Genomic DNA, 20,178 nt, shown 5'->3' on the forward strand with positions numbered 1-20,178 from the left:
GGAAATATAACTTGTTATATGGATGTTTTTAAAAGGTGCTATCTTCAGTGGTGGTTAATCTTATGTTCATGCATCCTTTCTCAGCTGCAGCTCTTTCTCTGAAGAATTTCTTTGCAATGCCTTATAGGCAGTATCTGGATGGCTATAGGTATGATACTTCAGCTTTATATCCCTTTGTTACTATTTGATCATTTATTAACATCTGTAGGTAATGGACGTGTCCCCTCTATTCTAATGATATTTAAACTATTTATGCATGCTTTTTATATACTGTCGTTCCAGAGGTAGATCACAGCGGCTTACATATTTAGCATGGGGTTACATTGTAAATCAGGTGTTAAAAAAATCCAAACAGCATTAGAATAAATGAGAAAGTAACAAATATAGGAAAAATAGTAATTACATCAACAGTGGATTAAACTATTATAAAAGTATTGATTGTTGCCTGGTGAAACTTCACTGGAGAAGATTTGGGCCCCTGGTCCTGCCCAGTGCATGGGCCGCCTCCCCCTCACAGCTCACTCAGCCTGTTGTGCTAAGACTGCCTGGCACCTCCATCCAGTAACCTGGCTAACTTCTCCCAGCCCACAGAACCCATTTTCTGATGACTGCACAGGGCCACCTTCGGGCTCGTACGAGCATGTGCATGCTTGCATACTTATACACCTGCTAGCCCCCATCAGATGCATGCAACTACCTGGGAACTAAGCAAATTCTGTGCATAGATAACATTGCCATTAGACTGAGGTTCAGAACTATAAAAGGTAACGTTTCAAAGATATCTCAGGCCGATGCAGAAATCTGGGTGTTAAGAAATTGCACATTTTTTAATGCCCAGATTAAAAAATTTTTAAAACTCCTGATGTAGTAAGCTAATATGCTAATGTATCAGGAATTAAAAAGTGTGTAAACTGAGTTAAAATGTGCATTCAGCACCGGTCAAACCCACATTTTTACTCTGGGTGTGTGTGTGTGGGGGGGGGGGGGGAGAACCAGGGAAGAAAGTGGACTGTACAGAAAATTTAAAAGAAAAGATATCCGTATAAATACGGACTTACCTGGCTGCGGTTAGCCACCGCCACCTATCCGGATAAATCAGTACATATCCGGCTGAGTGGTGGCGGAGTGGAAAATAAATTCGTTTTTGGATATTTTTTGCCTACACACCGGAAACTTAACTCCATCTCTGACCCAGGAGTTAAGTTTCCAGTATTAAGAAAACCTGAGTTAGGCCAGCGCACCTCACTGCATTGAAGAGTAGTGCTTAATGCCCTAATTTCATGGGATTTCCATGCAAGGACACTGAGCAGTAGTCACGCAAGTGTAAAACTCCTTGCTGCATTGGCAGAGAGGTTTTCGCTCACAACATGAGCGTTCAGATGCAGGGGTGAAACCGTATGTTGGGCTGCAAGCACCTTTTTGCATCAGTCTGCCCAGTTATTGGTTATCTGGGTGTGGGACCAGGAAATGGAAACTCTCTTCTCTCCTAATCCCTTCCTCTAAGCATTAAATCCTGATACATTTTATCGTTATGTTTCAGGAACAAAATGTCATTTTCTGGGAACAGCAGGAGTGACTGTATTGCACTTGTGAATGCTTTTAAGGTAAATACAGACTTAGATAACTTGAGTAGATCAGTTAGGTGGCAGCAGGGTCCCACATATCAGAAGAATTGGGTCTGCTGCTGGCTTCTACCCTGAGTGACAGGTGAGCATGGAGTGCTTTCATTGCTTTTATGGTAGGGCTTCCCAAATGAGTCCTGGGACATGCCCCCTCTCCATAATGAATATGCATGAGATACGTTTGTGTGCACTAGGTCTGCACTGCATACTAGCTTATCTTATGCATGTTCTCTGTGGATATCCAGAAAATCTGACTGGCTAGGGTTCCCCTAGACAGTTTTAGGAAGCTCTGTTCTTGGGTGATCTATTAAGTACATGAGCTGGGCACAGCCTTTGGTATCCTTCTTCCCCCCCCCCCCATATAACAGATAAGTATTGCAGTGTCAACATGATCAAGATAGCAAAATGCAGCTCCTTCCCTATGTCCTAATAGTCGGGCCTATACAGTAAGGAGCAGTAGGGAGAGCTGCGTTAGTGCCGGGCGCACCCGCGGTTGCCGCACGCACAGTCCAGCTCACCTACCGCTCGATACTGTATGTAAATAGCTTGCAAATGCAAGCTGCATCCGTGAAGCGTTAGGCCCGCGCAACCCATTTTACTGTATAGAGCGCTATACAGTATCCTGGGTGCGCTGGCCTAACGCTTCATGGACACGCTGGGATCCGTCATTTCAAATGACATTTGAAATGACAGGTACCAGGAAGTGGACGGTTCTCCTACGCTCGGGATTGTCAGTCCTCTCTCCCTTCCTCCCGAAGCAAGGCGCGAAAAGCAGCCTTGCTTTTCGGGAGGAGGGGAGAGGACTGGCAGTGAAAAGCAACGAAGCGACTTACCTTTTTTGCAGCCCCCCTCCGGAGACTGACATCGGCGACGAGGGACCACGGCTCCCCTCCCCTGCCTCCAGCTGCCCGCGAAGATAGACGCATCGCACGGGCGAAAGCGGCCTCTGTGCGTGCAATTGGCCACTCAAGAAGTGACGTCACATGCCATATATAATATATATATAATATATATTATATATATTATAATATATATTATATAATATATATATATATTATATATATTATATTATATTATTATATATTATATTATTATATATTATATTATTATATATTATATTATTATATATTATATTATATAAATATATTATTATATAAATATATTATTATATAAATATATTTTTTTTAGGATTATATATTGTGCATGTTGCTTGAACTGTGGTTTGTATAGCTGTATGAACCCTCACTTTTTCTGTAGCCAGTAGGTTTACAAGGCTCTTTAATCCACCCCCCCATTTTTCTTGCAGCCATTAACTGTAATCCTCTCTTGTTTGATTTAGACATGGCAGACCTGCAGAGAGAGTGGAGAATTGAGGCGCCCAAAGGTTGGTTGTGAACTGAAGCGTGTGTGTATTGTGTGGATGAGCACATCACCTTGATGTTTGCTGTTCCCCATCCTTGTGCCCACCTCCCATCTCAGGCAGCTGGCTCTTCTCCAGAGGAAATCCCTGCTCGAAAGCTGGTGAGGACATGGAAGATTTCAGGCAGGTCAGTTTAAAGAAAGAAACTAAATTTAAGAAAGCTCACAGCCAGTTGAGAGAGGTGAGAACAGCAGGAAGCACAACCTAGGTTACATTTTAAGAGAGAGCATTTACATCAGAACCAGAGCTATTTACCGGTCTATAAGTGAGGGAGCTGTCGACTAATCGGTGCATCATTTATTGGACTATGACAGAAAGATAAGAGATTTGTGTGATCTACTGACCAATGTGTTTACCAGTTGCAATCCAGAGGACTCTTTCTGTACATACTTCCAAAGGATTGATAGCATAAAACACAAAAGCCAAGGGACAGAAAAATAAGGAAAATATTGTATTCCCTGTACATGCCCAGATCAGTCCAGACTCCTTGGTTTTGCCTCCCTTCCAGCAGATGGAGACAGTTTCGCTGACACTGTCTTGTAAACTGGTGTGCCACCTGCAGTTCCTCAGTATTTCTCGGTCTCCAGCAGAAGTATTCTATTACTGTATATGCTTTATCCTAACATTACATAAAATACTGTTGTAAAAAAACAATTGTTGCCATTATAATAGCCACAGTCATGATCTGTACAAGGCAATATCAGTATCAGTCATGCCTGAATCAGTGGGACATGCTCTTACAAAGGAAAACATGCTGGCTATTTTTCCTGAATTGAGGGCTGTAAATAGAGAGGTCCATATTCAAAAAGCATTTAGCTGGATAACTCAGAAGTTATCAATCTAAATGATGACTTGGGCACTTACCTGGCTAAATTATAGCTGGCTAATAAGTTTTCTGTCATAGTCCAAAAAATGATGCAATGATTAGTCAATAGCTCTCTCACTTGTAGACTGGAAAATAGCTCTGGTACTGATGTACTGCTTGCTTTTAAAATGTAACCTAGGTTGTGGTGCTTGCAGTTCTCGCATCTCCCAACTAGCTGTGAGCTTTCTTAAATTTAGTTTCTTTCTTTAAATTGACCTGCCTGAAATCTTCCATGTCCTCCTTCACCTCAGAGTTAGCCGGTTAGGCCAAAGATCTGGCCTATAGTTAGCCAGCTTCAGTGATGTGACTGCACTATTGAATATACCTCCACAGTTAGCAAAGTTAGCCGGATAAATGTATCCAGCTATCTGGACAGTGACTGAATATAGCCCTCAGTTCAGACAGGTTTCTAATGTCAGTCATCCATAAAAAATGGACATTTAAAACCTCCATCTTCAGCTGTTTTCCTTCACTTTGTTTACCTCTGCTTTTTAATTCACTTTTTTGAAGAGTTTACCTAATCAAGAAGTTAAAGATAAAAGAATGAAGGCAGAGGATAAATCTTCCAACTAGTATTTATTAAACCTTTATTTTTAGTGAAAAGAGATTAAATAAAATCTGACTGAAAAGTGATATTTAATGCAGCATGCAAAAGAAGACTGCAAGGAGATGTTATACAGTAAAGACAGTTTCTGATCTGTTTGGCATTTCCCGTGGTTATGCACATCTGTCTGTTTTTTGCTTTCTGCCCCAACAGGATGAATTGGAGTGGGGACGATCAAATTACTTTCAAATCAAGAGAGTCAGAGAGGTGGGTGGAAAGTCAGTTCACTCTTACATAAACGTGCTCGGGTGCTGCATCCTGATGGGGGTAGCTTGTTTTGTGGCCCCTCTTTCGAATTTTCCAGCTCATTCGGAATCGGCCTCCTATCAGCTATGGCACCCATAGGTTTTGGTTTATAGTTACCCATGGTCACCCACCCACCCATCTTGTAAACTTTTACCTAGCCCAACCTTTGCAGTGACAGTTCCTTGGCCAGGAGCCATGGCTTTCTCCGCAGACCGCTGCGTGTGGAATTCTAAAGTTCAACCAGTAGGTGATCGGAGGATAGTGGGGGAGACGCCATCCCCACTGCAGCCTGTGAATGCTGCCTAGGACGCGTCTCTGTAGGCCTGGCTGGCCTGGAGAGCTGAAACCAGACCCAAAATTAAATTTTTCACATGGCATTTCAAAGTATTACTGCTTAGCCACTGGGGCCAGCCTGGTCTGTTCAGTTCTTGAGGGCTTAACCTGTGGGCAGAGCCTACCATGAAGAAGAGTGCAGATGAACGCTGCAATCACGTGAGTCCATGCTTTCGGAAAAATGCTTTTCTAACATTTTTTTTATATATTGTCTATTTGCCATGCATTTCCAACAAAAGTTCAAAATGTGAGTTATTGATTTTTAATAATGTGATATTACATTAATAATAGATATTGGTTATGGTGTGCTAAAACAAGCGATAATGCATAGTATACCAAGCAATGTTGTAAAAATAAAAACCCTTTTTTCACTCAGCGTGCAGTCGAGCTGTGTAATCTGTTGCCAGAGGATGTGATTAAGGGACTTAGAATAGCAGGGGTTAAAAAATATTTGGACAAGTTCCTAAAAGAAAAGTTCATACAACATTGTTAGCCAGGTAGACTAAGGAAGGCTATTGCTATCCCTGTGCATGAATAACTGGAAATAGATATATACTTTATGGAATCTGCCAGTCGGAGACAGGATGTGGGTCTTGATAGGCCTTGGTCTGATCCTGCATGCCTTTTCTTATGGTCTCGTGTGTTAGCTTATCAGTACTGGTAGGGGTCAAGTGGTGGGGGCAGGGGAGAGAGTTGAAGTAGCTTCGGTTCAAGCAGTAGGAGGCTTGGTGGAATGAGTGGATTTGGTACCCTGTGGGAGAGGAAGACAGATTTCCAGAAAGTCTAGGCTGCCATGCTTTATAGGCGGTCTCTGTATGTGGTTACAGTGGGCTTAGGGTTAGCTAGTGCCACATGCTTCCTCGAAGAGCCAGGCTTTTACTGTTTTCCTGAAGTTTGGGAGGCCTCGGGGGCAAGGCATTTCAGAGTGTTGGGGCAGAGCCTACGAAGGCTCTTCTCCTGGTGCCTTTGAGGCACATAGTTCATGGGCGGGGGAAGTCTGTAGGGAGCGAGGGAACTGCTAAGGTAGGTTGGGGTCAAATCTTTGGGGGATTTGTAGGCTAGGGTCAGGATCTTGGTTTTGGATGTTACGGCAGGCATGAAACTCCTGCTATGACATTCCTGCAGTTCCAACTATGGAGCCACATCCCGACAGCGACATGAGAAGCCCACGTCCAAGTGTTAATGCTTGTAACAGATTCCAACAGCCTTGTATGTCTTCCCTTGTGTATATACACTTTTTATTTAACATTAAGAGATTCTCTTTCCAAAATGGCAGCTTATTAGGGCCATGTGATTGTAAGGGTCATTATAGTTATAATATTTAAAGAAAGATACCAACAAAATGACACGCAGGAACCCCTGATCACAAAATTATAAAAGAAACAGGTTCCAAAATATATAACTAAAAACAATACCAATACCGACAATCCCTTATCCAATGATAATTATTTTTCAAAAGAAACAAGAGAACATTACTATTCTGCTCACCAATTTATCAATCCATACATATTATCGTATTGATTAAATAATTTATTTCAAAGATTCTATATTCACAATATTTCCACTTATTTAAATACACCATTCACATTGCAACATCCCACTAAAAATATATACTAGTATTTTTTGATATAAAAACCCCACTCTTATTTCATACCCACAGATGTGCAAAAATCCACCCCAACATGTCAAAGTCCCATTGGTCCAACCTTCTTCTTATAAATGAATGCTACCTTCTTATTAACATTTAAATCTTTTTCCCTTTTTTTTTTCACACAAAATGGATCCTCAATGGTTCAAGATTTAGTTCCCAATGATGGCTCAATTCAAAAAGATTGTTATTTCAACAGCCCTTATTTCAAAAGGCCAACTCAATTCCCAGTGGTGGAAGATGCAAAATTACTGTTTCAAAAGCCCGTTTCATAAGCCCGACGCCATGGCTTTTCGGCGGCGTTCCCGCCTGCATCAGGAGCACTTCACAAAAATGTTAACACATTCAAATCCACCACGATAGTTCTTATATCAAGCTCTTTATGTTGAGATCACTTTTATCTGGGCTACCATTCAATATTGAAGACCCGAACCTTACATCCCATGTTTAAAGACAGCCACCATTTTCATTCTCAGTCCGAGCTATTTGTTAAATGTTCTACTTCCACTGCCGCACCGCTGTGCGTGCAACTTTGTATCCACTGCTTTTTATCACAGTTGCTCTCAGGACTTCGCTGAAAATGGTTAACAACTTATTCACTTTCTTGCAGTATTGAACGTAGAAATTGCCCCATAGGGATATTTTCTCATAATTTTGCAGGATGGCAACTCTGAAAATGGAGAATTGTGTTCCTGTCCGTCTCCTTCCTGAAAATAGAGAATGCAAATTCTTTCCCCTGAATACTAATCTCAATGTCTAAAAAATGAATAACCTTATTGTTAATGTCCGCTGTGAATTGTACATGTGTGTTTTGAATATTCAACCATTCAATAAACTGTTCAAGGTCTTCACGGGACCCATCCCAAATAATCAATATATCATCAGTGAAACGTTTCCACATTCTAACAAGGGATCTATACATCTCTGAAACCATCACCTGTTTCTCAAACTCACCCATGTATAAATTCGCAATGTCTGGGGCCATAGAAGCCCCCATGGCAACCCCCTTTACTTGTTTTTGAAGTATCTATTCCCAAAACAACAATAATTTTGTGTCCTGGCATATTTAGTAAGTTCTACTATGAATTCAGTTGGGATTCTACCCCTATCATCTCTCTGGGCCATATATTGTCTCACCATCTCAATGGCTTCACCCTGAGGGATAGTTTTAGTGAGTGAGTATGAATAACTTTATTGTAGAAATGAATGTGAGAATCGCTAGGGGTTTAGAGTATACATTCGTGGGTGCTGATGACGACATGGGGGGAGGAGTTGGGATATTTAAATCTGAGGGAATATGGTGAGATTCACTGACACCGGATAAGAGCATTAGAAAAACTGTGGTCGGATCAGAGCGGATGAGTGTAGAGTACTGTAGATTTCAACATAAAGAGCTTAATATAAGAACTATCGTGGTGGATTTGAATGTGTTAACATTTTTGTGAAGTGCTCCTGATGCAGGTGGGACGCTGCCGAAACGCCATGGCGTCGGGCTTCTGAAACAGGCTTTTGAAACAGTAATTTTGCATCTGCCACCATTGGGAATTGAGTTGGCCTTTTGAAATAAGGGCTGTTGAAATAATCTTTATGAATTGAGCCATCATTGGGAGCTGAATCTTGAACCATTGAGGATCCATTTTGTGTGGGGAAAAAAAAAGGAAAAAGATTTAAATGTTAATAAGGTAGCATTCATTTATAAGAAGAAAGTTGGACCGATGGGACTTTGACATATTGGGGTGGATTTTTGCACATCTGTGGGTATGAAATAAGAGTGGGGTTTTTATAGCAAAAAATACTAGTATATATTTTTAGTGGGATGTTGCAGTGTGAATGGTGTATTTAAATAAGTGGAAATATTGTGAATATAGAATCTTTGAAATAAAATTATTTAATCAATACGATAATATGTATGGATTGATAAATTGGTGAGCAGAACAGTAATGTTCTCTTGTTTCTTTTGAAAAATAATTCAAAATATATAAACCAACACTAATGAATTCTTGAAATGATTCTTTCTATGAACACAGTATCAGATACCTAAAAATGCAATCTATAGAGTCTTGCTGCGCAACGGGCTGTAAACGGTGTCAGAAATGTGCACCAAAAATTCTCTTTCATCTGCTGGTTCAGTTTTATTCCAAAAAGACTTAAACCCTAAAAGTCCCAAATCATATATAAATACTTAACTCAAGAAGATGTTCGTGTCGCTGTGAATATAGCTGTGCTCAAAATCGAACTCCCGTCATAGGCCCATGATTCGGCATATAAACGCCTGCTTGAGGCAGCCCTGACCCCCAAAAGGTTTAAAAATAGATTAAGTGCCATGCGCAGCAAAGCGCCCCCCCCCCCACTTCCTATGACATAGTGCCATTAAGGACTCCCTCCCGTCCAATAGACTCCCCCCCTTTACCCCAAAAGTATTAAAAAAAAAAAAATGCAGTGGTGGTGTGGGAACACTTGATTTTCCCCCCCCCCTCCCCCCACACCCTCAAACCTTGAAAAAAAAAGTTGAAGTTCTCAAGATGGGGCCTGAGACATCCCCTAGCCCCCGACACTATGACTAGAGCAAGGTCAGGTTGGTGCCATTTTCTGGGGGGGGGGGTGTCCCACACCACCCCCCCCCCCCCACACCACCACCACCAATGCATTTTTTTAATACTTTTTGGGGGAGGAGGCAGTATACCACTAATGATTTTGGGGTTCTCCTAGGACAGGCAGGATGGTCGTCCTCACATGTGGGTGACGACATCCGATGGAGCCTGGCACGGAAAACATTTGTCAAAGTTTTTCTAGAAGCTTTGACCTGCGGACAGCATGCCCAGCCTGTTAACTATCCGTGCGTCCTCGCGAGGTCCCCCTTCAGTCTCTCTTCTTTTCCACGGTGCATGGAGCTCTTTTCTGGGTTTTCTTGTACAAGTTTCACGTTCTTACTTTCCTCGTCTGATTTCTCCCTTCGTGGTCGGTGCTCCCCGGTCCGGTAGGTTTTTCTATCGCCCACTTTTCCCCCAACTTTGTGGTCAATTCCCAACTTTCGCCTTGCGGTGACCGCCGGCCCTCAACCGCACGCCAGGTGTTTTTATGGCATGGACTTAACTGAAGACGGGGTTGAGGGGGGTGTGGCTGTCGCCGTGCATGCATTAAAATTATTTTTAAACCTTTTTGGAGGTCGGGGCATCCTCGGCCCTGAGCCCTGCTCAATTTTCTTTTGCCGGCCTTTTTCCCAGTCGTCGGCCCTTTAAGGCGATGGCTGTCCCTGGAGGTTGGGGGCTGTCATTGTGTGAAAGGGCCGTTTAGTCACGGTGTTTTGTCCCTCCCCACGGGACCCTCCCCCCCCCCTCACGTGAAAAAATATTGTGGCTTGACGAATCCAGCTGTCATTTTGCAGATCTTTTTACATTTTAAGATTTGTTTTTTCATGCTTTTTTAACTTGCATAAGAAACCAGTGCATAAGGGCTGGTTCAGTAGTTCTCTCCAGAGGCTTAATAACTCCATGAAGATTCACTGATTAGGACCAGACTCGAGGAGGGGAAAGAGGAATTTGCTCCCGCTTTTGAAAATGACCTTGTTCTGATAAGACTGAGACCATTTTCAATGGGGGTTAAAGCTGAAAAGAGCTAGAAAATCTATGCATTTAGTACAGTTTTCTTTCCTCCTTGGTTTGCCCATTTTTCCATGTGGGTGTTTAAAATGCATAAAATTACTAAGTCCTGATTTTGGGTGGGTTTTGGTTTTTTTTTCATTTCCTTGCTGAAGGGGAGATGGTCATTTAAAGTTTTTGGAAGCCCCTTAGGCTTGTGTACTTGGTTAGTCTCATATCAGAGGCTCCATGCCGGCATCACATTGAAACGTGTAAAGGATGAATACACAATGCAAAACTGAAGGAAGGCAGAACTTTAAAAATAGGAGATGACGGTCTCTGTAAAATCAGCCCCCTTTTTGTTTTTATATAAAAAAAGAAAAATATACCAGTGATGAAGGGAAAGAGAGAGTTGATAGAAGAAACAGAGCAGGTGATATTGCGATGACTCCTTAACTGTTGGTGCTGCTTTTTCTGAACTTGTACCTCTGTGTGTAGGTGGCCGAACTCTTCCAGGAGCTGAGGAACAGAGTCCAGAGATTCGGCATGTACGTTAACGCGCAGTGCCCTGCCATGGATCATGAGTACACCTACAAGCAGCGCTTCATTTTGCAGGTACAACTGCAAGACGTTCAGATTTGACTACAGGTTTGCGGGTAGAATTATTGTCTCTTAATGAGACCACCCCTAAAGTTCTCACAGCATGCTGGGCTGTTTTTTGTGTTCTGCCTGGCTGCAGGAGGGAAATGCAGGTAAATATTATTTGTAACTTTCTGGTTTTGATATGTTGGGACTAGTGCCTGATGGAAGATTCCCATTCTTTACCACTTGAATGGGAGGTGGGGCGCCAATTTACATGGCCCCTTGTTCTCGCCACTTTTTGATTTCCTTTGATTTTAGCTTTCTGTCTCAGGTAGGAATTTGGTCCAGCCCTGTAGGGCCAATTTGACTATCTTTTTTTTTTTTTAAATTTATATTCCGCTTTTCAGCACTTCAACGTGGATTATGTTCAGGTACTGTAGCTATTTCTCTGACCCCAGAGGGCTCACAATCTGTTTGTACCTGAGGCAATGGAGGGTAAAGTGACTTGCCCAAAGTCACAATGAGTGTCAGTGGGATTTGACCCCTGGCCATCTTGGTTCAGTCTGCTGCTCTAACCACTAGGCTGCTTCTCCAGGTTGCAGAGGACCAGTAGGGGGGCCTCGGTCTTTCCTTGGTGGTAGTTCAGTTGTTTAGTATTCAAGATGTGGCCCCCACTTCATACACTGGGTTTAGTGCATGTTTTCTTTGCTTCACAGAGTAGCTTGTTCAGAACAAATGTGGCATGCGTAGGGCTGTGCAGGAGTGAAGGAAGCTCTGGGACAGTGACTGCCAAGTGACTGTCTACAGGCTATGGTTAGATCTACTTGTGGCTTTTTTTTTTTCTTTCCAGTACAAATTATATTCCTTTTCAATTGCAGATTTCATTTAATCACCCCTCATTAACTTTTTGGGATTGTTAATCGCCTGGTGCACACTCCTGTGCCATCTTGCCTTCACAGTGGCTATGAATGATTTTGCCAGTTATTGTTCAGATAAGAACAGCTGGGGGCTGGAAGTGGGATCGTGATGACCCTTAATTGTGCGCATATGTGGCATCTTTGGAGGCGGAGAGTGGTTAATCTAAATTGAATCTTACCCTTGCCATTTTTGGGTTATTTGGGCTTTGCAACCCCACTTTATAGAAGTGCTTCCTAAAATTGTAAATGTTTCTCTTTCAGGCGGTTTAATGCTGAGCTCTGCAGGGTTCTGTGATCTCTACTGTTTTATTTAATATTTGTTTGGTTTTTGCCTCTTTCAATGTCAATGTTTTTTCCGGTGGATGGTTCATTAACCTCTATTGTATATACTAATCTGGGTTGGTCTGCATTGTCAAGTGTAAAACATTGTTCCATGTATGTACCAGGATCAGTCCAGATGGTGGATTATGTCCCCCGTCCAGCAGATGGAGTCAGACAAGAACTTCTGAGGGCGCTGCCATATAAGACAGCATACCAAGTGTCCCTCTTCAGTATCTTTCTGACTCCAGCAGATAGGAGCAGGGGAACAGAGGTTCCCCAGTACACTGATCTTAGTGTAATTTTCTTTCAGTCTCTTCTTGCTTTCTTTGGTATTGTTGAAGTGAGGAATCAAGTTTAAAAAAACCAGTGTCCTTATAACTTTTGAGGGAGAGTCTACAGCCTAGCTCTCCACAGAGCCTTGCCAGCAGGGCTTGCTGTTTATTTCTTTCTCTCTTTCTGCCTTTGGGAGAGGATTGGGGTAAGTGATTTGTTTACCTTTTCTTTGCAGGGCTCTCTGCTTCTTTTTATCGCGCCGGGCCGTGGGGGAGGGGTTCACTTTGGAGGGCTCCATCCTCTCTCCCCCCTCGCACACGATCTACCCTGCGACGCTCATTCCCCGGGGCCGCTGCCAGCCGAGAGGTCACATTCCCCGGCGTGTCCTTTTGGAATCGGGTCGGTGGGGTGTCAGCGACGGCCTCTCCGTTTTTCGGAGCACCTCGGCACAGCAGGACTCTGCTTTCCTGCACTCTTCCCCCCCCCCCCCTCCCTCTCTCGGCGGCATGCTGAGAGCAGCGGCATGCACTGCATGTGGGCGGCCCGAGTCCCAGCTATCCTGGGATGGCGTTTGCACTGCCTGCCTCCCCGGCGGGGAGGGCAGCTCACAGGGGACGACTGCTTCAGTGTCGCGCGGTCAGGTCCCGGGCTGAGGGACAGCGACAGGCCCGATCGCGGGAATGGCGGCCATTTTGTTACAGCATGCTAGGGATTCCGGATCCTCGGAGGACGAGACATAGGCACCTTTTTCAGATTTTCCGCCGCCCCTGGTCCCTGTGCAGCCCCTGGAGGAGGGGCCCCTACCAGGGGAGGCTCCATCTCGGGCCTCTCCAGGACCACCGCCGCTTACTTCAGACTTTATATTACTAATGCATACCTGGCCAGGATGTCCAATCATCCGGATCTCTCTCCCAGCCCCCCTCCCCCCCCCCCCCCCCCCCCAAGCTTGCCAGAGCAGGTCCGCTTCCTGGGGGAACCCCTCGGGAACCATTGGGGGCAGGGGGTGCAGCTCCCGTTCCACCAGGCCGGCACGGTGTGGGTCCCGTCCTCCCCGGGGACGTGGGGGACCAGAGGCCAGGCTCGCCTACTGACAAACCACCTCCTGGCGGCCCAGATGGAAGGGGATGACCCCATGGTCCTCTGCATTTTTCAACGGGAGGAGTTGGAGCACGTGATTCCTCATATCTTGCAGGAGCTTGAATATCTATCCTCCTCCAGATCCCCAGGCGCCTGCACCTCTGGTGAAGAAGGGGGACCCCTTGCTGGCTGGGCTCCGGCTGCCGGTGAAGGCGTTTCCCACCTATCCAACCTTTCTCCAGTGGTTATCCAGGGAATGGGATTCGCCAGAGGCAACCCTTAAGGTCACTAGAGCCATGGAGAAACTCTACCCACTCCCTGAGGATTTCTTGGAGATACTCCGTGTGCCGATAGTCGATTCCGCTGTCTCGGTCACCAAACGCACCACCATACCACTGACAGGAGGCACAGCGCTGCGGGATCTTCAGGACAAAGTTGGAGGTGTACCTCAAGCGGGTCTTCAAAGTCTCGGCGCTAGGGGTTCGAGCCGCCATCTGCAGTTCGCTAGCACAACGAGCGGGTCTCTGCTGGGTGCAACAACTTCTTACCTCTCTGGACCTTCCCCCCCCCCGAGGAGACTCGTCAGGCGGACCGTTTGGAGGCAGTCATTGCATATGGGGCGGATGCCCTGTATGATCTCCTGAGAGTCCTAGCCAGATCAATGGCGGTGGCGGCTGCTCTGGCTCCGTAACTGGTCGGCAGACTCCTCTTCCAAGACTCATCTGGGATTCCTCTTTAGTGAGGATCTGGATCAGATCATTAAGTTGCTTAGAGAAAATGCGGTCCACAGGCTTCCGGAGGACCGCCCACGTTCCTCCAGATCGTTCACTTCATCCAGAAGTCGTTTTCGCAATCAACGCCGTTTTCGGACTACGAGGCAGCAGACACTGCAGCCTCCCTCGTCCCGCTCGCATTCCTGGACACGGCCATTTCGTGGCCGCAGATCTACCAAGGAGGGGATGCCCCAGGGGACGTCTTATAAGCCGCCCCCCCCTCCCCCAATGATGCTAGGCCGAACTGCTCTCCGATTTCCCAGGATCGGGGGCCTGATCTCCCTCTTCTACGAGGAATGGCTCCGGATCACATCAGATCAGTGGGTCCTAGATGTTCTAAAGCATGGCTACGCATTGGATTTTGCTCTGATTCCAAGAGACAGGTTTCTCTTTTCCCCCTGAGGGTCCCCACAAAACCAGATTCACGTTCGCCAGACTCTAGACAGTCTCCTCACGCTGGGGGTGATTGTTCCAATTCCCCCCTCTGAAATAGGCCGGGGCCACTATTCCATTTACTTCATGGTCCTCAAGAAGGACGGCGCTTTCCGGCCAATTCTGGACCTCAAGTCGGTCAACCAGGCTCTCAAGGTCCCATGCTTCCGGATGGAGACCCTGCGCTCTGTCATCGCGGCTGTTCACAGAGGAGAGTTCCTGGATCTCACGGAGGCATACCTGCACATACCGATCTTCAAGGCTCATCAACGATTCCTCCGGTTCAAGATCTTGGGACAGCACTTTCAGTTCCAGGCCCTCCCCTTCGGCCTGGCGACCGCCCCACGAGTCTTCACAAAGGTCTTGGTGGTTGTGGCAGCGGCCCTCTGTCGGGAGGGAATTTTGGTCCATTCCTACCTGGATGACTGGCTCATTCGAGCGAAATCCTTGAGTCAAGGCTACCAGACAGTCAACAGAGTGGTGCGGCTTCTCCAGTCACTTGGCTGGGTTGTCAACTATACCAAGAGCAAGCTTACGCCATCCCAGTCATTGGATTTCTTGGGAGCGCACTTCGACAAGGCGGCAGGCAAAGTCTTCCTACGGCCGGACCGGGCCCAGGCGTTACGGGACCAAATTCTGAACTTCCCTTGCCAATAGCCTGGGATTATCTCCAAGTCCTGGGTTCCATGGCGTCCACTATCGATCTCGTACCATGGGCTTTCACGCACATGCAGCTACTCCAGAGAGCATTGCTATCCCGTTGGAAACCAGTGTCGCGAGACTTCTAGGCCATCCTTCCGCTACCGCGCTCGGCAGAGTCCAGTTTTTTCTTTGGTGGTTGGACCCTTCCCATCTGGCCCAGGGTATGCCTTTGGAAGTTCCGGACTGGATAATAGTCACCACCGATGCCAGCCTCTCTGGATGGGGTGCAGTATGCCAGTCGAGGTCCCTGCAGGGGCAGTGGACGAAATCGCAAGCACAGTGGCCGATCAATCACCTGGAGACCAGAGCGGTTCGTCTAGCGCTGAAGGTCTTCCTCCCTCTCGTTCGCCATCAGTCGGTCAGGATACTCTCGGACAACAGGACCACGGTGGCATACATATCTTGCCGGGGGGGTGGTTACAAGAAGTCGACCCATCTCGCTAGAAACGGACAAGTTCATGCAGTGGGTGGAACTCCACCTACCTCGCCTGGTGGCATCTCACATCGCGGGAGTGGACAACATTTAAGTGGACTTCTTAAGCCGGCAACATCTAGACCCGGGAGAGTGGAAGCTCTCCGAAGACGCGATGCGCCTCATGCAACATTGGGGGACCCCCCCATTTAGACCTCATAGCGACAGCTCACAACGCAAAGGCTCCTCGATTCTTCAGCCGCAGACGGGAAAGGGGCGTAGATGCCCTAGTGCCGCCGTGGCCCCACCAGATTCTACTTTACGTATTCCCACCTTGGCCACTGGTGGGAAAGGTTCTACGAAGAATCGAGTGTGATCCGGGCACAGTCATTCTGGTGGCGCCGGAGTGGCCCCGAAGACCATGGTTCGCGGATCTACTCAATCTAGTGGTAGATGGACCCCCTACGCCTCGGTCACCTACCCCACTTGCTTCGACAGGGCCCAATATTTTTCGACCAGGCAGATCACTTCTGTCTTGCGACCTAGCTTTTGAGAGGCGCAAACTGAGGCACTGTGGTTATCCAGAAGCGCGGTGATCTCGACTCTCCTCCAGGCACGCAAGACCTCAACTTCGGTTGCCTACGTTCGGGTCTGGAAGGTCTTCGAGTCATGGTGTTCGGCACATGCAACACTACTCTGACATGCTTCCGTTCCTCAGATCCTTTCTTTCCTGCAGGCAGGCCTAGAGAAGGGATTAGCCTATAACTCTCTCAGGCTACAGGTAGCAGCACTAGGGGCTCTCCTCTGACGCGAGGAGAAAATTCCGCTTTCTTCCCACCCAGACGACATCCGCTTCCTCAGGGGAGTAAAGCATTTGAAACCACCACTGCAAGCGCCTTGTCCGCCTTGGAGGCTCAACTTGGTTCTTCGGATCCTGGGGGGGGACCGCCTTTCGAGCCAATAGGTACTGCCTCACTCAAAGATCTGACTCTCAAGACAGTGTTTCTGGTGGACATTGGTTCAGCCCGGCGTGTTTCCGAGCTCCAGGCCCTCTCCTGCAGGGAACCTTATTTGCGGTTCACAGTCTCGGGGGTTACCTTGCGCGCGGTTCCCTCGTTCCTTCCCAAGGTGGTCTCCACGTTCCATCTGAATCAGACGGTAGAGCTTCCTTCCTTTGCCGCGAGCGACCCTTCGGAGTTTTTGTCTCTCGGACCACCTGTTCGTACTTTGGTCGGGGCCCAAGAAGGGGTCCAAGGCTTCCAAGACTACTATTGCCTGCTGGATTGAGGCGGTGTACATTGGCACAGGAAAGACACTGCCGATGGGTGTCAAAGCCCACTCTCTTCGTTCTCAAGCAACCTCCTGGGCGGAGAGTCAATCTGTTTCCACTCAGGAGATATGTAGAGTAGCGACTTGGAAGTCGCTACATACTTTTGCGGGTCACTATCGCTTGGACGTATAGTCTCAGACTTTCGGGTCCTTTGGTCAAAATGTCATTCGAGCAGGGCTATCTAAGGCCCTCCCTCAGTAGGGAAGTTTTGGTACATCCCACCATCTGGATTGATCCTGGTACATACAGGGAAAAGAAAATTATTCCTAACCTGCTAATTTTCATTCCTGTAGTACCAAGGATCAGTCCAGACATTGATGTTTTCATTGGGGGTTGCTCCTGCTCGATGTACTGTCATTGATCTTTTCTGTGTCTGCAGTTTAAGGTTCTCTTGGCAATTTGCCTTTTGTTCAATTCTAATTCATAGTTATTGGTACATGTTTTTCGCTTGATTCCTCACGCTTTTCTCCTTTGGTATGGCTTTGATAGTCTATTTACTGAAGAGGGACACTTGGTATGCTGTCTTGTATGGCAGCGCCCTCAGAAGTTCTTGTCTGACTCCATCTGTTGGACGGGGGATATAGCCCACTGTCTGGACTGATCCTTGGTACTACAGGAACGAAAATTAGCAGGTAAGGAATAATTTTCTTATAAAATAGGTGAGGAGAGAATTTGAAATGAAGTTTGCCATACAGGCAAAAACTCATAGCAAAAACTTTAAAAAATATATCCGAAGCAAGAAACCTGTGAGGGAGTCGATTGGACCCGTTAGATGACTGAGGGGTTAAACAGGCTCTTAGGGAAGATAAGGCCATTGCAGAAAGACTAAATGAATTCTTCTGTGTTTACTAATGAGGATGTTGGGGAGATACCAGTTCCGGAGATGGTTTTCAAGGGTGATGAGTCAGACGAACTGAACCAAATCACTGTGAACCTGGAAGATTGACAAACTAGAGAGTAGCAAATCACCTGGTCTAGATGGTATATATCCTAGGGTACTGAAGGAACTAAAAAATGAAATTTATGATCTATTAGTTAAAATTTGTAACCTATCATTAAAATCATCTATTGTACCTGAAGACTGGAGGGTGACCAATGTAACCCCAATATTTAAAAAGAGCTCCAGGGGCGATCCTGGAAACTATAGACCAGTGAGCCTGACTTCAGTGCCGGGAAAAATAGTGGAAACTATTCTAAAGATCAAAATCACAGAGCATATAGAAAGACATGGTATAATAGAACGCAGTCAACATGGATTTACCCAAGGGAAGACTTGCCTCACAAATTTCCTTCATTTTTTTTTTGAAGGAGTTGTTAAACATGTGGATAAAGGTGAACCAGTAGATGTAGCGTATTTGGATTTTCAGAAGGCGTTTGACAAAGTCCCTCATGAGAGGTTTATGTTTAATTGTCTTCATTAAATTTGACTAAAACTATGGCTATGAGGGTTTCTTGTAATCGATCCCTGAAGAGCTTTTGAACTTGTATGTTGCTGACTTTCCCTTGTCGCTTGTTGATACTTTTCAGGATTTGGGTTTTATTTTTTTACTCAGTTGAGTCTTAAACCTCAGTTAAATGCTGCTATTAAATTAGTTATTTTTAAGTTACGACTGCTTCGACAGTTGAAATCTATTTTGCTTGTAGAGGATTTTTGGACAGTGGTACGTCCAGGCATTTGTTTTAACTACTCTGGACTACTGTAATTCTTTGTTATGTTGGCCTTCCAGAGTATTTATTGAAAGCATTCATAGTTGCAGAGCACAGCAGCCTGTTGGATTATGGCCTTCCCTGCTCGAGAATGTATTTCTCTGATTCTGCAGCGCTTGCATTGGCTTCCAGTGCAGCTCCGCTCTGCCTGGAATCGAGCTTGGTGTTGTGGGCCCACGGTTATTGAATGAGCTACCTCGTGAGCTGCATGCGATTTCAAGTTTATAAGCTTTTTCGCAAGTGGTCTCACATTTGGATGACTGTTTAGATTTTTTTTTTTTTTTTTTTTTAAATTAAGCATTTATTTTATTACTATTTTTATGGTGTTAGTCTAGCTTGCTACATTTATTATCTATAGTTGTACTTGTATATTTGTAATCTGCTTAGAATTGTATTTCAAAATAGGCAGATCATAAAACTTCTTAATAAATAAGGGGAGCGAGTCTCTGTGCTACATAGTGGTCAGGCACAAGCTTTGTGAGTAAATATTGCATTTTCTTCACCTTTCATGGGCACATACAGTTGGAATGCCTTGTGTGGGTGTACAGTGCTATGAGCTCTAGTGCCCACTTGTCTCATTGGCTGGGTAGGGTGAGAAGCCCCTGTTTCCCAACTCCTAGGAGTAGGCAGTAGTGCTCCTGTCCTAGCACAATTCCCTGCCCTTGACCGCCCATTGGGCTGGGTGAGCAATCCTGTACCCTCTGCCAGCTTTGTAGCAGGCAGTGCTGCTCTATGTTGCCTTATCTCCACCTCCTTCTCTCCCAGTTCTTGTCAGATTCTCTTTCCAAGGCAGCAGCTGGTTTGCCTCATTCGCATCCTATGTTGTAGAGGCCAGAGAACGGCGTTTAAATGGTTATTCTTGCAAGTTATAAAAGAACCATTGCTCTAAAGTTTGAAAGTAGGCTCCTTCTTTATTAAAAACTAAAGTGGAAAAAAAAATTTAAAAAACCTTTTTTTTGGAAGGCATTTACTTCCTCTGCTTATTCTTTGAGGTTTTTGCAGGGCTGATTGGGCCTTGCCCCTTCTGGCATCTCATTCATCAAATTGTGCTTGGTGCCGTCGGCCTTTTTCATGAGTTGCTGCTGAGTCTGGAATCTCCTGGGAAGGTATCTACATCCATAAAACTCTGAACTGCTCCTTGCATCATGCTTGGCTCCTTTTGGACTTTTGTCCTGTCTTACCAAACTTTGCGTGATTTCCTCATCCCACAGTTTATTCCTTGTGATTCTTAAGGGTGGGTTTTTCTTTCTTCTTCTGGTTTGTACTAGAGTATTTCGGTTTAACACACTGTACAAGCTCAAAAGAAGGAAGCACTCTCTATTGCTTGTTTCCTTGT

The 20,178-nt window shown here is 45.6% G+C and overlaps 1 protein-coding gene across 2 annotated transcripts in view; it reads left to right on the forward strand.

Annotated features, from left to right (window-relative positions):
* TDRD9 (tudor domain containing 9) overlaps window positions 1–20,178 on the forward strand; it is a 292,409-nt gene that overhangs the window by 134,416 nt on the left and 137,815 nt on the right. For both annotated transcript variants that reach the window (XM_029598050.1, XM_029598051.1), the window contains exons 17-21: window positions 85–148; window positions 1,541–1,604; window positions 2,962–3,006; window positions 4,665–4,718; window positions 10,815–10,931. In XM_029598050.1, the coding sequence (XP_029453910.1) occupies window positions 85–148; window positions 1,541–1,604; window positions 2,962–3,006; window positions 4,665–4,718; window positions 10,815–10,931 (344 nt within the window). The remainder of the gene's footprint in view (window positions 1–84; window positions 149–1,540; window positions 1,605–2,961; window positions 3,007–4,664; window positions 4,719–10,814; window positions 10,932–20,178) is intronic.

The sequence above is a fragment of the Rhinatrema bivittatum genome, chromosome 4 (assembly GCF_901001135.1).
Source record: "Rhinatrema bivittatum chromosome 4, aRhiBiv1.1, whole genome shotgun sequence".
NCBI classification, from domain to species: domain Eukaryota; kingdom Metazoa; phylum Chordata; class Amphibia; order Gymnophiona; family Rhinatrematidae; genus Rhinatrema; species Rhinatrema bivittatum.